General features: G+C 33.8%; 2 protein-coding genes across 4 annotated transcripts; one reads left to right on the top strand and one right to left on the bottom strand.

Moving 5' to 3' along the window:
- Nucleotides 1-5,835: 5,835 nt before the first annotated feature.
- On the top strand, nucleotides 5,836-7,855 carry LOC112800866 (AT-hook motif nuclear-localized protein 24). Its single transcript, XM_072236723.1, has one exon. The coding sequence runs from the start codon at nucleotides 6,173-6,175 to the stop codon at nucleotides 7,100-7,102; it is 930 nt and encodes a 309-aa protein (XP_072092824.1). The 5' UTR covers nucleotides 5,836-6,172; the 3' UTR covers nucleotides 7,103-7,855.
- Nucleotides 7,856-10,497: 2,642 nt separating this feature from the next.
- Nucleotides 10,498-15,079, bottom strand: LOC112800864 (kinesin-like protein KIN-UA). 3 transcript variants are annotated; one of them, XR_011881814.1, is made up of 11 exons: nucleotides 14,700-15,079; nucleotides 14,476-14,576; nucleotides 14,231-14,353; nucleotides 13,693-13,878; nucleotides 13,317-13,538; nucleotides 13,038-13,194; nucleotides 12,448-12,597; nucleotides 11,906-12,088; nucleotides 11,614-11,817; nucleotides 11,133-11,354; nucleotides 10,498-11,050 (listed from the first exon to the last, which is right to left on the bottom strand). XR_011881814.1 is itself a non-coding variant. In XM_029298256.2 (10 exons), the coding sequence occupies exons 1-10, from the start codon at nucleotides 14,938-14,940 to the stop codon at nucleotides 11,265-11,267; spliced, it is 1,563 nt and encodes a 520-aa protein (XP_029154089.1). In that variant the 5' UTR covers nucleotides 14,941-15,044; the 3' UTR covers nucleotides 10,498-11,264. The 3 variants fall into 3 exon arrangements, 1 of the variants encoding a protein (XP_029154089.1); XR_003818465.2 differs by having other exon boundaries at nucleotides 12,000-12,088; nucleotides 14,700-15,044; XM_029298256.2 differs by having other exon boundaries at nucleotides 10,498-11,354; nucleotides 12,000-12,088; nucleotides 14,700-15,044.
- Nucleotides 15,080-17,839: the final 2,760 nt, after the last annotated feature.

The raw sequence follows: 17,839 nt of genomic DNA, 5'->3' as shown, positions 1-17,839 counted from the left end.
TTAAATAATTAATTTTAAATAACTAATTCTAAATAATTATTATACTAATTTTTAAATGATTAATTCTAAATAATTATCTCTATATTTTTAAATAAATAACTTAAACTAATCATCTTTATATTTTTAAATAATTAATGCAAAATAATTATCTCTATATTTCTAAATCATTAACTCAAAATAATTATAACAAAATTTTTAAATAATAATTAACTAAAAATAATTATTTTTATATTTTTAAATCATTAACTCAAAATAATTAATTCTATATTTCTAAATAATTAATTCTAAATAATTATTTCTATATTTTTAAATAATAAATTCTAGATAATTATATTTAACCCTAATTTTTATAAAATATCTATTCTAAGCTTAAAAAAATAACATTACATATAAAAAAAAATTTAAAAACAGAACAATAGTTCGAAAAACTTACCTAAAAGTTGACTTGAGATGAGAGAGGAGATGAAAAGTAAAATATTGAGAGAAAAAATGGAAGTGAGGATCGAGAAGAAGTCTTTTTTACTCGAGTAAAAAATGAGGGGAGATCACGCGATTTTTATAGGTTACTAAATAAACGAATTTGCTATTTTTCATGAAATTCATCGCCCAGCTGGGCGAACTTTTTCCTAATGTGTTGGTGAATTTGTTGTTGTGTAAAAAAATGGATCTTAAAAAATAAAAATAAAAAATTTGTTATGAAAAATAATATTTTTTTATTATTTTATTTTAGAAAAAAATCCATAACAAAATTGTTAATATTAATCTCTTTTTAGAAACAGTACGTGGTAGCCAAAAAGAAAAACTTCTCTTAGTCGTCATTCATATTTAGGGTTTAGAGTATCACTTCTTTCTTTTCTTTCTTCTTCTTCCTTCCCCTCTAACCCTAGTTCCTTCCATGGCTACACATCCCATACTTGTCCACTGCCATGGACATCATTTTCCTCAACAACTGTACCCTCTACCTTCTGTGGCAACTACTGAATACTAAAACTGCAGAATCTTTCAATTTATACTTTAACCCCTCTCCAGCCATGATATATATATATTGTGTGAACAGATTAACTTCTGCATATACACTTCGCGTCAATTATAATATATGTTTATTGTTTTGGTCAGAAATAGAGAGAATTGAAGATATTCAGAGTGAGAGAGGTGAGAGAATGGTATTTGACAATTGACAGTACCTCTGATAACTCAAATTAATCCCATGAAGGAAGACAGAACTCACAGAAGCCATAGGTTTCATAAATTACGTGGTAAAGTACATAGTAATAATGATGAAACGATCTAAATGATACTGGCTCCCAACGACCTACAGGTTCGTTGTATTTATGAATCTGAGAGACTCAGTTTTATTTTATATAATAATACTTTTTATTCAATGATTATTAGCCAAATCAACTAATTTATATAATTATTATTTCAAGACTTTAATTAAAATGTGTCTTTGATTATAAATAAAAAAGATTGTATAAAAAATACAAAAATTAAATTTTAATGTATTTATTATTTATTTATTAAAGTAAAAAGTTTACATTTTTTATTAATAAGTATATTATGTGTATTCGAAGATTATTATTTATAACTATATTATGTGTATATAAAAATTATCTATTAAATTAGTTATAAATATAAAATATATATTAAAATATAAAATATATTAAATTAAAGATAACATATATTTATATAAAAATATAGATTAAATATATTTTTTATTTATGTTGATTTTTGTATTACCTAATAGTAGAAATGTAGGGTTTTGGAATGGAGTATTCACAGGTAGAAGTAATTTGATTATTTGTTTAAAATCTAATTCGAATATATTGGTTCTAGATTCGAAGGGTGATTAGTCACCAAAAAAAAAAAAAGATTCGAAGGGTGATTAAGTATAATGAAGTCTAATTCGATTAAATCTAATTTTAATTAGTTTGGGTATTAGTTTTGGAGCCGCAAAATTTAAACCAACGCGATTAACAGATTAGTTTAATATTAATTAAAAATAAGTAAAATCTAATAATATATATACAATTTTTTTTTAATTTTAATAATATATTTATTTAAGTATAAATTGTTGATATATTATTTTATATTTATAATATTTAAAGAATATTTTTAACTTTTAAATTTTATTTTCAATTAGATATGCAATTATCAAAGAATAATAATGCTACATATTTAAATTTTTTTATTAACTAAATTCAACTAAGTTGGTCTAACCTAACAAAAATTAATTATAACTAACATTATTTTAAGTTTTATGATTTAATTTAAATAGATTTAATTTATAAAAAGACTTGAATGTAGAACATTACTCATTATAAAAATGGATCTAATCTAAATTTATTGATTTAGATTGAATCGGTAAAAAAAATTAATTTAAACCAATTAAAATTTAACTGTATGAATTCTCATTTTTGTCCAAATCCGAACCAACTGATCCCTGAATAGTTTTGGAAGAGAAAAGAGTTAGCAAGAAGTAAAATTAAAGGCGTGGGGTTTGCGGTAAGAGTGGTGAAGGTAGGTTACAGAGAGAAGAGGATTCACATGATGATGGTTTGCATTGGGTAAAGCCTTGATAGAAGTGAAGAGAAATGGGGTTATTGTGGATAAGAGTTGAAGAGAGTGGCATGCGTCCATGAATCTCTGACACATACACACATACACGCACACACCTACATAAAGACTGCACTGGTAGAAATAAAAGAGAGTTAACCAGCAGTGTGCATGCGGGCCCACCACACCATCACACAGGCCGACAAAGAGCATCTTGCGATTCATGGCTTTCAATTTACGCACGTCCATGCCAGAATTCATCCAACACTTACTAATCTCCCTTCATCTTCGTCCCACCTTAACTACTCATTTTTGAATTTCAGAGGGAGGTTTAATCTAGTGATCAATTTTAAGCATTGGAACGATCTGTCTATGGAGAATCGTATATTAAAAAAAAATGAAATAATGAATTAATGAGTTATTTGAGCTAAGCAAAGTGTCTCCGGCGCTGGTGCCGTTATATGTGGCAGTTTCTTTATTATGTTATTATTATTATATATGGCTGCATCTGGCAGGGGCACCCACGCGTCTGTTTTCGGACACTAATCTGGATTATGCACTCAACCCCGTGCTCTCCACCAACCATACAACCCTTTACCTCTTTGTTTCTTCTGCGTCCCATTTAATTTATTATATTATATGCTATGCTCACATTTAATTTCCCCTAATTAATTTACTCTTAGTTATGTTATATTGGGTTATTCACCGTTACATGCAATTTTTTTAAGTTAACACATAAAAAGGTGTCCGTCATTTAATTAATAGTCATCTGAATTAACTCTTGCGGCTGCGACTAATACTTCAGCATGCTGTCATTGTCAATTGTCATCCCGGTGGCTGTCGATATATCTACCTTAATTGATGTAGTTTTAATTGAAAACAAAAATGGCGTGCGTAATCTTTATTCTGAAAATTCATTTGACAAGAGTCCACCAAGCACACCTTCAATTCTTGCAAGTATAAGCTACATACATGATCTTTATTTGTTCTCGTAAGAGTAAGACTCCATCATATATAATAAAGTTTCATAGTGTATTGGTTATATATATATAGTGCACACATGCTTGATGCATGTCTTGTTAATTAATTAATCATTAATCTCGATGAATGTTAATTATTCAATTGATCTAGCTAGCTAGGTAGGTGTTGAAGCCGCCGGTTCTCCCAAAGTGTGGTGCATGTGATGAGTGTGGCATGCAGTATGTAGTGCCACTTCCCACGAAACAACTAACTATAACCCATAGACTAGTCACAGAGAAAAGCTAATTATTATTCATGCCTTCCTAATGAACCTTTTCATCACATCGCATTTCGACCAACATGCATCATATGCACCTGTTTCCCATATCCTAAACCTTTCTATTGCTCGATCATATACTATATATACTCTAAAAAACTTAACCTAATTAATAATATATTCATTTTGTTATTAGGGATGGATTACTCTATTTACTTTGCTTCTCACCAATCTACGCTTGCTACCTTGTTTTCTTTTGCTGCTTGCATCTTGTGAATTCAGATCGATGTGTAGGGTGGTACTTAGTTCGTAAGCTTTCTGGGATTCCTGAACAAGGCCATTATAAGTTAGAAAAAGACAGGTTGTGCCATGAACCATGAGAACCAAAAAATGATATTATATGATTGAGGTAGTCATGAATCATGACATGATTGAATATATATATATATAGTTTGGAAAATTAAGGTAATTATAAAACTGATGAGTAAAGTGGAGGGAAGGAGGGGATGAAGCTAAGGTCACAGGAATAGACCCGAAAGAAGCGGGGGAATAGACACGTGTCATGCATTGAGGTGGTGGACCTCAATCTAAAAGGTTGGACTTCTCGTTAAGATAATATTATTATAGAGATGGAATTTGCAGAGGACCCAAGTGGTGCATGTGTTGCCTCATAGAAAATTGAAGCACAAACAAACACATTCACACACTTAATCCAATTAAGCTTTAATTATGCCAGCTATTCTTTCATTAATTAAATCACACTCTGCCATATTACCACCGTAGTTCCCGTTTCTATGTGGATATTCTTGCGAAAACGTCAAAAAACTACTTCAAACCACCATATATGTACATATATGTATGTATACTCGCTATATATACATATATTGCATGTGCATCTGCATATATAATGATGTTAATTAGCATAGAGAAGTGTCATGCATATAAATCAACTTAATGCATGAATTGTATGTTTTGTAAGTGAAATATGTTGTAGCAATATATAATTCCTAATTCAATTCAGATTTACAAATAATACTAATAGCAATTAATGAAGTATAGTATAAGTTATATGAATAAGACACACGAAGGTAGAAAATAGAATTATCTTCAAAATATATAGATAAAATATTAATTAAGATTCGTTCTATGCAACTAATGTCAAACAGAAATTGTTCTTATTAGCCCAGAAGAGAACTGAATTGAAGTGGACAATCACAAAATTCAGATCCTAATTAAGGGATTAAACCATCAAATAATCCATTAAAACACCACAGATAGTGGAAGCAACGCCGTTAAAAAAGCATGAAAAAGTAGCATTAGAGAAAATTTTGGAAAAAGCTTTTGTCATTTGGCTATAACTATTTGTAAAAATAACTTTTGAAGCGCTCCAGCTACGAAAAGCTCAACTTGCTATATATCCAGACCGTAAAGGAAACAAGAAGCCGCACCTGAACTCAAATTCCGAGTTTTGACCCCATATATATAGATTTAGGGTTTCAACAATTCTTGTATGTTCTGAACACCACTAGATATGAAGAAATAATCGACAATTTTGTGAACCCATAACATATTTAATATATTATATATTTACACTTTTCTCTATTATTTTAATATAAAACTTTTAATTTTTAATTCATCAACAATGGTTATAGTAAGATCAGTACTTATATCTATTGAAATGTACATTAAATACATTTTGTTTTACTCTGTGAATATGACAGTTTTAGGGAGAAGAGGAAACACAAAATCTCTTAGCTTTAACAACTAAATTTAATAGGCCCCAATAGTCACATATTTAATTCATAAAAAAATATAAATTTTGGAGAATTTATAATAAGTCTGATATCCTAGCTAGGTAATAGTGTAATGCCACTAAAAAAGAGTGTGCAATGATGATTTACAGAGAGATTAGAAGCTTAATTTTAGAAAATGAAAAGGCAAAAAGTAAATATAAGCAGGGGGTTGTTGAGGTGTTAAAGAGTAATTAGAATAAAATAAGAGAGTATAGTGCCGAGGTGGGGGGGACCCATTCACCGCCCACACACACACACGGATATGTTACCCGAAACCTTCGATCTATATTTTTGTTATTTCCAATCCAATCCAACCCTAAACTCTGCACGAAACTCGCTGCTACCTATTTTCTTTTTCTTTCTTATTATTATTATTCTTGCATCAAAAGGAAGTAGTAGTAGTTTCCATTTTTCACAGCCTACGCCACTGAGCATCTATCGCTGGATAATCGAATTTCAAGAATCAAAGGTTTTAGTCAAGTTGCGCTGCAAGAAGGAAGCGAAGATCGAAGAGATATATATAGAGAAAAAAGCTGGCAAGTTTGATATATAAGAAGATCTTCTTAAAAGAGTGTATAGAGTTATAATAATGGATCCAATTACAGCACACGGCCATTCACTTCCACCACCATTCCACACAGCAAGAGATCTGTTGCACCACCACCAGCAACAGCAGCAGCAGCAGTTTCACTCCTTACAGCAGCAGCAACAAACAGAAGACGAGCAAAGCGGAAGCAGCGGAGGCCTCAACCTCGCTCACAAGAGGGAAAGAGAAGACAACAACAACAGCGATGGAAAAGACGGAACACCTGGAGGAGGAGGAGGAGGATCCGGTGAAACAGAAATGACAAGAAGACCAAGAGGAAGACCAGCTGGATCCAAGAACAAACCCAAGCCACCGATCATCATCACCCGCGACAGTGCCAATGCCCTAAAGACGCACGTCATGGAGGTTGCAGACGGTTGCGACATCGTTGAGAGCGTCTCAAACTTCGCAAGGAGGCGCCAAAGAGGGGTTTGCATCATGAGCGGCACCGGCACCGTCACCAACGTCACACTCCGCCAACCAGCATCCTCTGGAGCCGTCGTCTCCCTCCATGGAAGGTTCGAGATCTTGTCCCTGGCGGGATCCTTCCTCCCTCCTCCCGCTCCACCTGCGGCCTCCGGCTTGACCATATATCTAGCCGGAGGGCAAGGGCAGGTGGTCGGAGGGAGTGTGGTGGGGACACTGATTGCTTCCGGCCCGGTGGTCATCATGTCCGCTTCCTTCAGCAACGCTGCGTATGAGAGACTTCCTTTGGAGGAAGAGGACCCTTCCATGCCCTTGCAAGGGTCTGGCGGTGGCGGCTCAATCGGGTCCCCCGGTGGTGGTCAGCAGCATGCGCAGCAGCAGCAACAGCAGCAGATGTTAGGAGACGCAACTGCTCCACTCTTCCATGGTTTGAATCCGAATCTTCTGAATTCAGTTCAGATGCCAACGGAAGCTTTCTGGAATACTCCTGGTCGCTCTCCTTATTGATCATCACAATCATCATCATGATATGGAACAGTGTCTTTGTAAGTTCCATTATTATTATTATTATTACTACTACTCCACCGTGTTAGTTCCTTGTTTAATTATTTCTTCTTCCGTTATCTTCCCTTTCTTATCATCATCAGCTTCTTCTTCTTTGGGTGTTTAATTACTTAGGATCCGAACTCAAGCTAGTGGAATTGAATAGGAATGTTGACTGAGGTTCTATCTTCTTATGCGCTTAATTATTATTATGTAGCATTTGCGTGTGTTTTGATAAGACTGCTGTAATTAAATTGATGCATCTTCTCTATAATAGTTTAGTTGGTGGGTTTGATTTTGTGTTTAATTATGACAAGAATAACGGCGGTAGGTGGTGATGAAGTACATTACATCTTGCTTCTATCCAATCCATTTAGCTTAATTAGCTTGGAGATGTACAAGTAGTTGAAGAAATTAGTAGTACAATTAAGTAGTTATTAGTAGTATTTAGTAGCAGTCGTAGCTAGGAATAATGGAAGCTAATTCGGAAGGAAGCAATTCTACTGAGCAAGTTTAATTTTCCAGTTCTGGTGGCGGTGCTCACTGATGGTTGCAGCTGACACGGGCTAGCTACTTCTCTAACTGTATGTTATGGACCACGGTGAATTGAATTAGATGGTGATGATCATGATTGTTATTCCTTGTTCTCGTCATTTTTTGTATTTCGACTTGCATTACATATGTTTCTGGATTGAAAATAATTAATTCCTTTAGCCATTGGTCTTGCTAGGTATAATTAATTAATTGATATAATATCGGTGAAGAAGAAAAGGATGGCCTTCTTAATTATTAGATACTAAAAATAGAAAGTATTTCACTAAAAAAAAGATCTATTACAAGATATTCTTGAAGGAGTGACATTAAGACAATGGTGTAAAAGTATTGTGTTTTTCTCTAGTTAGTATTATGGAGTAGTAAATGAGTAAGTAGAGTGAGGAGATAAAGATATAAGCAAGTAGTTTGGCAAGAGTGCGTGATCACACATGCGGTGTCTGAGGAAAGCTCTTTTTCGAGGCATTCAACCCACACTTTCATTAAAAAGCAATTATAACAACAAAGACAACAGGCTTCTCGATCCTTATGTGCACCCTGTCTCAGTCTCACTACTCCCGCCATCTTATTCCCAACTTGGACTCATCATTTCTTCCTTAACCCACCAATATTAAATAATTTCAACTTCGGACCAATTCATATTACAGCATTATTCATGATCTTCATATCAAATTTCTTATTATAAAAGATTTAATTATTAGAACATACATTATTTTCGCGTCTTCATTGAAATGCTTGTGCGTTGTTCCAATTAGTACTACGGAACTAGGTCTATTCTGAATTGGTCAGTGAATTTAATTATACATAGATATATAGGATTCTCTGATCGAGTTAGCTGCTGTAGTGTTTCGTCAAAGCTAACTGAGAATCTCTTGCCTTTTTTATTTATTTGTTTGTTTTCTTCCAAGTTGCTAACTAGGAATACTAATTTAGTTTAATATTATTAGTGGTAGGTTCCTTACCAACCCATTCTTCGTTGGAAGCTTTATGCATTATTATTTGTCCATCTTGCGGCTCTAACCACTGTTCTCATCAGGTCTTCATCCAAATTATGATTCCTTTTTTATCCATGTGCTTCAGCTAATTATTATTATGTTTTTTTTATCAAACCATTTAAAGTTGTCTAGCTATATTAGACAATTTATAGAGTAACAATAGCTTCCATTTTCTTTTGAAATAATTTCCAATTTATCTTTTCAAATAAAGATTATGAAATTGACATGGAGAACAAATAATTGTGCTGCGGTAAACAGAGATTAATCTTCAACAGTGCCTGGGTGGCAGAATTATCCATAGGGATTTATTGATTTATTACATCCGCGACTAATTGATGATCATGTTGAAGATCCATTCATTTAATTAATTATTCTCGTTAAGAACTTAACTTGCAAGGATAAATTTATACTCGTGCGTATAATTAAGTATATATAATTATGTTAGGGATAACTTTTCATTGATAAGTAATTATATTGTGATATACATTCATATATAGATTAAGACTATATATAGAATATTTTTACACACATTAAACACCAGAAAAAAATAATCTAATAAAGTTTATTTAAAGACATTTTAAATATTTACAGTATGTCAGTTTACATATATACATAGAATTAATTTAATAATATAATGCAACAATTATTTAATGGGTTAATCTTCCATAAATACATATATATTAATGAAACCTCGGCTTGACTATCCAAAACAATAAACAAACTAAATTGTGTGTGATATGGGGCCCCCCGGATTAGATTGATCGAATAATGGTAATTCACGGGTCTTATATATGGATGCACATTTGCCTAAATCATGCACATGAACGAATATTCAGGAATTAAATGTAAAACTATTATCATTATGCGAAGACAAATAAGTGAATAACAATGTCCAGAGATCAATTTTGTATTGCCATAGCGTATGACTTGCCAAATAATTATTTGGAAAACGATGTTTTCCTTTAAAAAGGGGTCTAATAGCTAATTTGTTCTGATTGAGAAATGTTGGTCATCGATCAATTGACCATCTATTTATATATAATAATATACGAGAGGCATCTTCTATTCTTGTAACTTGTAATGTAAGCCACAGCACTCTCTGATACCATCCATACATAATACCACTACAACGACCACAGCAGACACTAATTATTTCATTCAGATGTATTTTGCCCTTCTGCAACTAAACACCGCCCATATTACAAAACAACCATATTTTATTTTGCACCTATTTCCCTTATTTGTATTTATGTTTAACTAACTAACTGGTTTACAAAATTTAATTGAGATACAGATGTTTAACACCTTAAAATAACTATCTAGTTAACTAACAAGAATTTGTATATTAGAATGAAAATTACAACTTAGGTTTGATAGATTAGATGTTCAAAATATATTTTTAATTTTGATAATAACATGAATTTTCAATATCTAAATTATTGCAGAATTTTGCAGCGTCCACAATTCCACATCACAATTTAAACCGCTACAATTAGGATCAGACTAATGGTAATGCATTTGAATTGCGTTTATTGTTGCAAGTCTTATTGTAAGTGATACTGTATAAACTTAAAAAAAGGCGCAGCCCCTAGGCACACATCATTACCCAATAATAATTAGGATAATAATGATAAATAGCCAAAAGACTACCTTTCGTTTAACTTTTCTCAGTCCCAAGTAAGTTAGAGGGACATAAAACTTTACTGTCATACATACTTAAGTCAAATAATCACACTGGTATTGGCTTTTGCTACTCGCTAGGGCCGCTGATTATGGAAAAAAATATATCATGAACATTCATGGGGTCCGCACTTCAGCAAATAGAATTGGTTGAAACAATTCAAATCATCATTAATTAACAAATACACTCATCTTGTTATGAATAGCACCGAGCCATTTGAAGAAATTCAAAATTGTCAAGCACCACTACCCTTCCCTCTCTATTTCATATACAAATCAATTTACATACCCAAAGCTAGACAAAAACTACAAGCAACTAACCATATAAACAGTTAAACACCACGTTGACTTGATTAAATTAAGGCCATTCATTTGATGGACCAACCACATAAAAGAGCTCACTTTAGCTAGTTTCAAATTTCAGCTTGAACATTGAAGAAAGCTTTCCTGCTTGATTAGAGCACTATATCCAAATTATTGTTATGTATACTTTCACCCCGCTTGGGTTTATTCTGCAGAATTCTTCAGTAACTTATCCTCATACGCCTCATTTCAGCTTGGAAAGTGGGGCTAGAAACTAGTGTTCTATGTGCAAGAGTTTTGATATCTTCTCTTGAACAATCTCGCGAAATGCGAACTAGCTCCCATAATGCACCTCCATTAATCATGTCTCTTGCATTTGCCTCTGGAATGCACATCAAACAAAGGGTCTAAGCGACATGACCTATTGCAATTTTAGCTTTCAGTTTAGAGTGTACTCTACTTACTCTCAATCTCATCCTCAAATGCCTTCTGTTGCCTTTCGTGTTCCATAATAAGTTTGTCTAATTCTACATCTAGCCTTCTAGCTAAGCTTTTGTAATCAAATTCTTCCTTCAACTTCACCATGTTTTCCACCTTCATAGCCTACAAGAGGAACACATATCCAGCTGGTCTTCAAGCTTCCTAATTGAGTCCATATAGTCTTTCTCATATTTTGATTTTTCCTTCTGAGAAAGAAAAACGTATATCAGTACAGATCACGGCAATTACCAACATCAAATCAGTATTTTGCAAATTGAACTTCAAGAAGTTACCATAGCCATGTATGCAACAACATATTTTAAAGAGTAGCCACATACTATGGATGCATTGCCTGATTCATTGAATGTGTCAAGTTTTATTTCTTGGATGAAAGGACTAACAAACATTTTCACATAAACTGCAACAAAATGACACAGTTAAATAGAATTTATATATTTAACCAACCTCCAATAGATCAATGTAGTTCCTTTCAGCCTCGGATAACCGATGTTGTGCTTCTGTGGCCATCCTCTCAATCTCATCCTCAAATGCCTTCTGTTGCCTTTCGTGTTCCATAATAAGTTTGTCTAATTCTACATCTAGCCTTCTAGCTAAGCTTTTGTAATCAAATTCTTCCTTCAACTTCACCATGTTTTCCACCTTCATAGCCTACAAGAGGAACACATATCCAGCAATCAGCACTTTAAATGGTGATTAGAAGGCACTCAATCACATCTTATTCTATGGAATGACGAACATAGAAAATTTCAGCTGCTTCAATCATCAGCCAATGGCATGGCAATCTAAAAAATAGAGGAAGAGAAAGTAATGCAAGCTATAGACAAGCACACCCTCTGTCCAAACATTATAGTACTAGCAGTCTCTCCCCTATGCTTTGGAGATGGTCCAATGGTAATGACCAGCGAAGTTCTTGCCGTACCTGTAAAACATTTTAGATGTCAGGACACATGGGCCATGGCAAAAACTAAAGATGCTTGACAATATTGCTAATCTATAATGAACAGATTTATCTAAAATGTAAAATCTTCCAACCCAAGATTTCCTTTTAATCACAATGACTCAGAGACTTCAAATACATTTAGCTAAAATCTACTCCTTTATCTACTAAGCAAATACAAGCTTCAGAATGTATTCTCTATGAACAGATTCAAAATCTACTCCTTTATTTGTTAAGCAAAATTTTTCATACATGGAGAATTTTGTCACTGACACAAGTTTCCAATACTTCATGTTAGACAAGCTAAGCTAAAAGAAAGCTTATATTCACTTTCATATTACCTCCAAATGAATCACGTAACAATCTTGTAAGCTTTGAGTCACGAAATGGCACATGTGCACTATTCTCTGCAAGTGCATTAATACACTTCCCCAATGCACTCAACGACAGATTGATAGACTTTGCTTCCTCTAGTGTATGCCCTTCACTTCCTATTGAGTAGTTCATAGAAACATCATCAGTCAGCAGCTTGGATATTATAATAAGTAAAACAACAGAGTAATATATCCATGGCAACGTTATATGAAAATTTAATCATCCTTAAAGTTCATAAAGTTAACATTCAACTTTGAATTTGGCAGGAACCCTATTTGTTTTTCAAGCATTTGCACTGCAACCCTGATATCCTTTTATCATCTTCATAACAATGATGAAATGACAAAACTAGAAAATAGCAGAGTCGGAAGTTATACGTTATTATCATGAGTATGGAAGACAGAACTATTAGCCAACCAATTAGAAAAAGTTTGTATATCCTCAAAGCAAATAACGAGAAAACTATGGGAGAGAAACGAAGTCTCCTGAAAGCAAACCTGCTACAAACAGACGAGGATGGAGAGAAAACAGTGTCCACGTTATTATATGTACTAACCTGACTTATCAATTCGTTCCGAACCAGCCAGATCAACGACAACCAACTTGCCCTTCCTGACAACAGGTGGCTTTAATGATTTGACCGAGTGCGGATGATTGCCATTTTCACTTGAATGACCTGCATCTCTTCCCTTGATGGATCTCCTAACATGCACCTAGTGAATCAGAGGTATATTCAGTCCTCCAGTAATAACAGAAATGGAAACATTGAAAAATACAGAAAGACACAAGGAATGAAGAACATGACACCATAAATAAGATACATGAATTCATTTACCATCAGAATAGCATGACTTCGAGAAGATTCAGTATTTAATTTAGTATTTGCAGCAAAGCGATGAACCTCTCCTAATCTTAATAGTTCTACAAAACTCTGTTGGTCCCTAATCTCAACAAGGCTAGCTCCAGGTAGTGAAACATCACCAGTTCTGGGATCTTCTACAATGGTTATGTTATCATTAGCAGGATCAAGCAGATCTTGTATACTTTCCATGTAAAGCTGAATATTGACAGTAAGAGACATGTTATTACATTGAGCATGAAATCATTTGCTAGAAAATTAACAAATGCTTTAAGAAATTTGAATAAATAGACGTGCTAACTTTATACACTGAAGTGGGGCCAAATTAGATAGATGTACTAAATCTATTTACCTGCAAATAAGAGACTGAAACTGAATCAGTTTCCAAAGAAACATCTGCTAAAATATCCTCCATAGAGCGGACCATTATTCCACGTGCAGCTGTGTCTTCCTCCCCTAGTCGTCCAAGAGTGTATGTTTTACCAGTACCAGTCTGTCCATAAGCCATGATTGTCCCATTGTAGCCATCTAGTACACTCTGCAGATGTCAAAGTAAGACATGTAATAAAAGGAAAGCAAGAGCATGGATACAATAAGTAACGTAAATGCCACAATCAGTTAGTCTCTTCCACATCTCCCTGTGATGAGATACATGACCAAAAGGAATTTAAACTCTTCAGGGTTGACTTGACATATGAGAAAACTATAATTATGAATGCTTCAATGTAGGGAGATTCTAAGGGAGAAATCATAGTTAACCCACATCTCTTCACTTAAATTTCTAACATAGATCCTGAAACCAGTTGTTGATGCATCTTGACATGTCATCTGGAAACAAGTGAGACAATAACAAAGTTTGAAAGACAAGCAACAAGGTCATGAAAACCCACCTCCACAACAGGCCTGGCCACAACTTCATATACACGTTTTTGTGATGCGAATTCAGTGAGCACCTCATCAAATGCATAAGTATCAGCATCCCAATTGTTCTTCCGAAGTTTTAACCTTTTGAGCTGCAATATAGCTAGACAAGTATAACTAATTGTACAACAACCGTATAGAAATACGGGCAGAGGCAATTCGTTAATTTCCAAAGAAACAGTTTTGAGCAAGTTAACAAATTGGTTTAGTATACCTCAGGCTGTAATTCAACACAATCAGCAAAATCAGCATCTGCCACAGATTCCTCTGCATTTCGCGGCCGCAACCTAACAGCCACTCTAACTCTTCCAGGAACTTCACCCAACCATGTAGGACCAAAGCAAAAAGTGAGTGTGATCGTAAAATGGCGGAATTAAAGGCGTAATTGACGATAATTAGCCACACGCACACACACACACACGGAGAGAAGAGACTAACCAGAAGGATGGTGGTCCTTGGAGGTGGTGCTGTTGCGGCGTTGGGTGGTGGAAGAAGGACCCAAAGATTTTGACTTGACATGGTTCTTAGAACTAGAATTGGAACTGGAATTGAGTGAGAGAGGCTTATGAGTATGAGTATCGAGCTTGGAAGAGGATTTGTGAGAGTGAGTGGCGCCATTTCTGTAACTGTAAGTGCCGCCACCGCCACTACCACTACCACCACCAGAGGAGGTGGCCATTGCTGAGTTGAAAGTTGGAACTGAAATTGAAACTGAAAATGAAAGAGAGTAAGTAGGAGAATGATGGTCCAACTAGAAGTCTAGAACTACTGAACTAGTCGTGGAAATCGTGGGGTCCAGATCTCTCTTCCAGTTCTTCAACTCTTTTGAGTACCCAAAATGCCCTTGTGTAATTCAAATTAGCGATCCTTAAGCATGGGCAGAATGGGAAAGTAACAGGTGGTCACCTCATAGTCTCGCGTAGGCCGGCGGCATTCAATTTCAACTCCCCTTCCCAACCGCCCCAATCCAATGCACATTTTTGTTATTAGAAAAATACAGATGAACAATAAAAATATTAAATAATATAAATAATAGATATATTGGATATTTGTTTTAGTAATGTATAGATAATTATTTTAATATTAAAATTTAAAAAATTAATTTAAAAATATAATATATTTTTATTTAATTGGTGGTTATTCATATTATTCAGTAAAATCATTCTCCTCTAGCATTCTCCTTTTATTATTACCATCTAACTTGATTATACGAATTCTATTGCATTTTCATTCTGTGTCTTTAAGTCTTTATATCATGCAATTTATGGATTTCATTTCTTTTTTATTGCCGTATGAGTTTTGTCCAATTGTCTCACTATCTAGCTAACACCAAAGGTGGACCATTTCAAGTTACTAATGTCACAAATATACTTCCAAAATTGCAGAATATACAAGATTCCTAAAATTAATCATAGTAATTCTACATGAGCTTTCGAATATTGCGGAGGCTTCTTAAAGTTACCATAACATATGGTTATTCACCGTTCAGTTAATATTAATCATCTAAGTTACACAGTACAGTTAGTAGTCAATACCATCTAGTTGGCAAGCGAACATTACTAATCATTTCGAATATGTTTTTTAAAAAATCAAGAATTAACCTGGAAATTCTAAAATTATTGCGCTTTTCAAAAAACTAACGTTTGGAGTTTTTATTTTTTATTTTTTATTTTTTTGTGGTGGGGTTGGAGGGAGTGCAGACTTAACAATTTTCACTAAAAAAAGTAGCAAGTAGTGAATAAAGATATGGATGGATCCTTTTAAATTGAATAAATCTTGGAGGGAAGGAAGATTAGCCTTCCATTGATTGGACATTGTGTTAGTAACAACTTAATTATTATGTGATTCAATTCCCATGGTTGGAAACTGTGTCGGTTGTGACTGTGAGAGCTTGCAAATACTAATACTTTAATTAAGTACGACTTTCTATTCTTTTCAAAGGCTAGTTTAATGAAATATCAATTGAAATATATAGGTTTCTTAAGGAATCTTAATTATTAGTACTACCAATTAAGATTTGCTAATGAATCTTAATTGTTACTTAGTAGTTAGTAGTAGTAATTAACAACTTCTTCAATACGCTACTATAGTACAGTATATAGTAACGTACTTACGTACGGATCTATAATGAGGAGTTAATGGCCAAAAACTTACAAATAAGATACGTATACTACTGCATGGAACAAGCAGGTCTCCTGAACGTGATTAATTTGCCTCACCAACATAGAAGGAATATAAATGAATACGAATGAAAAGGTGGAGGTGGTGATAATTAAGCATTTTTGGAACTTGTCGGAGGTTGCATCTTGTTCTTCCCTTTCAACTCTTAATTTAAATTTATTGGCAAAAAAAATTCAAGTGTGATTTAACAGAAGAGCAACAAATAATAACATCCATCTAGGTCCCTCTTAAACGAATGAGGTTACTCTAAATAATTATAACTCCATTTCTAGAAAGTTTAACAAAACGAACCAAACCAATAATTAATTAATTAGAAATATATTGCTTCAAATGGAGGACACATAATTATTAATTAGGTGGATGATGGGTGGCAAGTGCAAATCTTAGACCATAATTAAAGGATCTCTCCAAATGTTGTATATTGTCTCATTAAGACGCTCATCTAGTTAGTGTCATCTTATTACTACTTACTAATTACTTTCAGAGAAATAATAATAAAAAAATAAATTATAGAAGGGGCACGAAATGAGATGGCCCTCTCTCTAGCTAGCTATGGTTTCAGAAGTGGGATATGTCTAATAATATAAGCTAAAGGCACCCACGTCGCTTGCATGATGAAGACTGATGATAGATAAAGAGTTTTCCAAAGTTAAACTTTCACACCAGTGAACTCAGTGGTCCTCACTTTAATATACATACATACATACATACACACATACATACATACACACACATATATATATATATATATATATATATATATATATATATATTAGGTCTGGTATTGGATATTTGAAATGCTGCCTAATTACACATGAACAATTCAATATTCTGATCCTATATTAAAACTGAATGAATAAAACAAACTTAATACCAAAAAATTAGTTGTTGTTGTGAAATTTCGATGCGATAGAAACAAGAGACAAAACTAAAGAAAGTGTTTTGTGTATTATTCAGTTTGAGGTTCAAATTACAATATACAAGGGGTATTTATAGGTGCTAGATGAATCAAAGTAATAAAGGCATAGAGTCCTATAATTAATATACAGATATGTTATACAATATAAACGATACTAATTGATTCTAATGATTCTCTAACATCCCCCCTCAAACTCAAGTAGGAGTTAAGGATACCAGCTTGAGTTTTGATAACAAAGTCCGGAAACGAATCGGGTGATGAGCTTTCGTGAAGATATTAGCAGTCTGATCCAATGTTCCAACATCAATGAGACGAACAGCATCAATAAGGATACATTGCCGAACAAAGTGACAATCAATCTCAATGTGTTTGGTGCGTTCATGAAATACATCATTATGGGCAATCTGAATGGCACTGCGGTTATCACAAAAAAACATCAGTAGGAGACGACTGAGGAGCACCCAGATCTTCGAGAAGC

The sequence above is a fragment of the Arachis hypogaea genome, chromosome 5 (genome assembly GCF_003086295.3).
Source record: "Arachis hypogaea cultivar Tifrunner chromosome 5, arahy.Tifrunner.gnm2.J5K5, whole genome shotgun sequence".
Taxonomy (NCBI): Eukaryota; Viridiplantae; Streptophyta; class Magnoliopsida; order Fabales; family Fabaceae; genus Arachis; species Arachis hypogaea.
The sequence above is the reverse complement of the archived record's forward strand: the minus strand, read 5'-3'. Positions and strand labels throughout refer to the sequence as shown.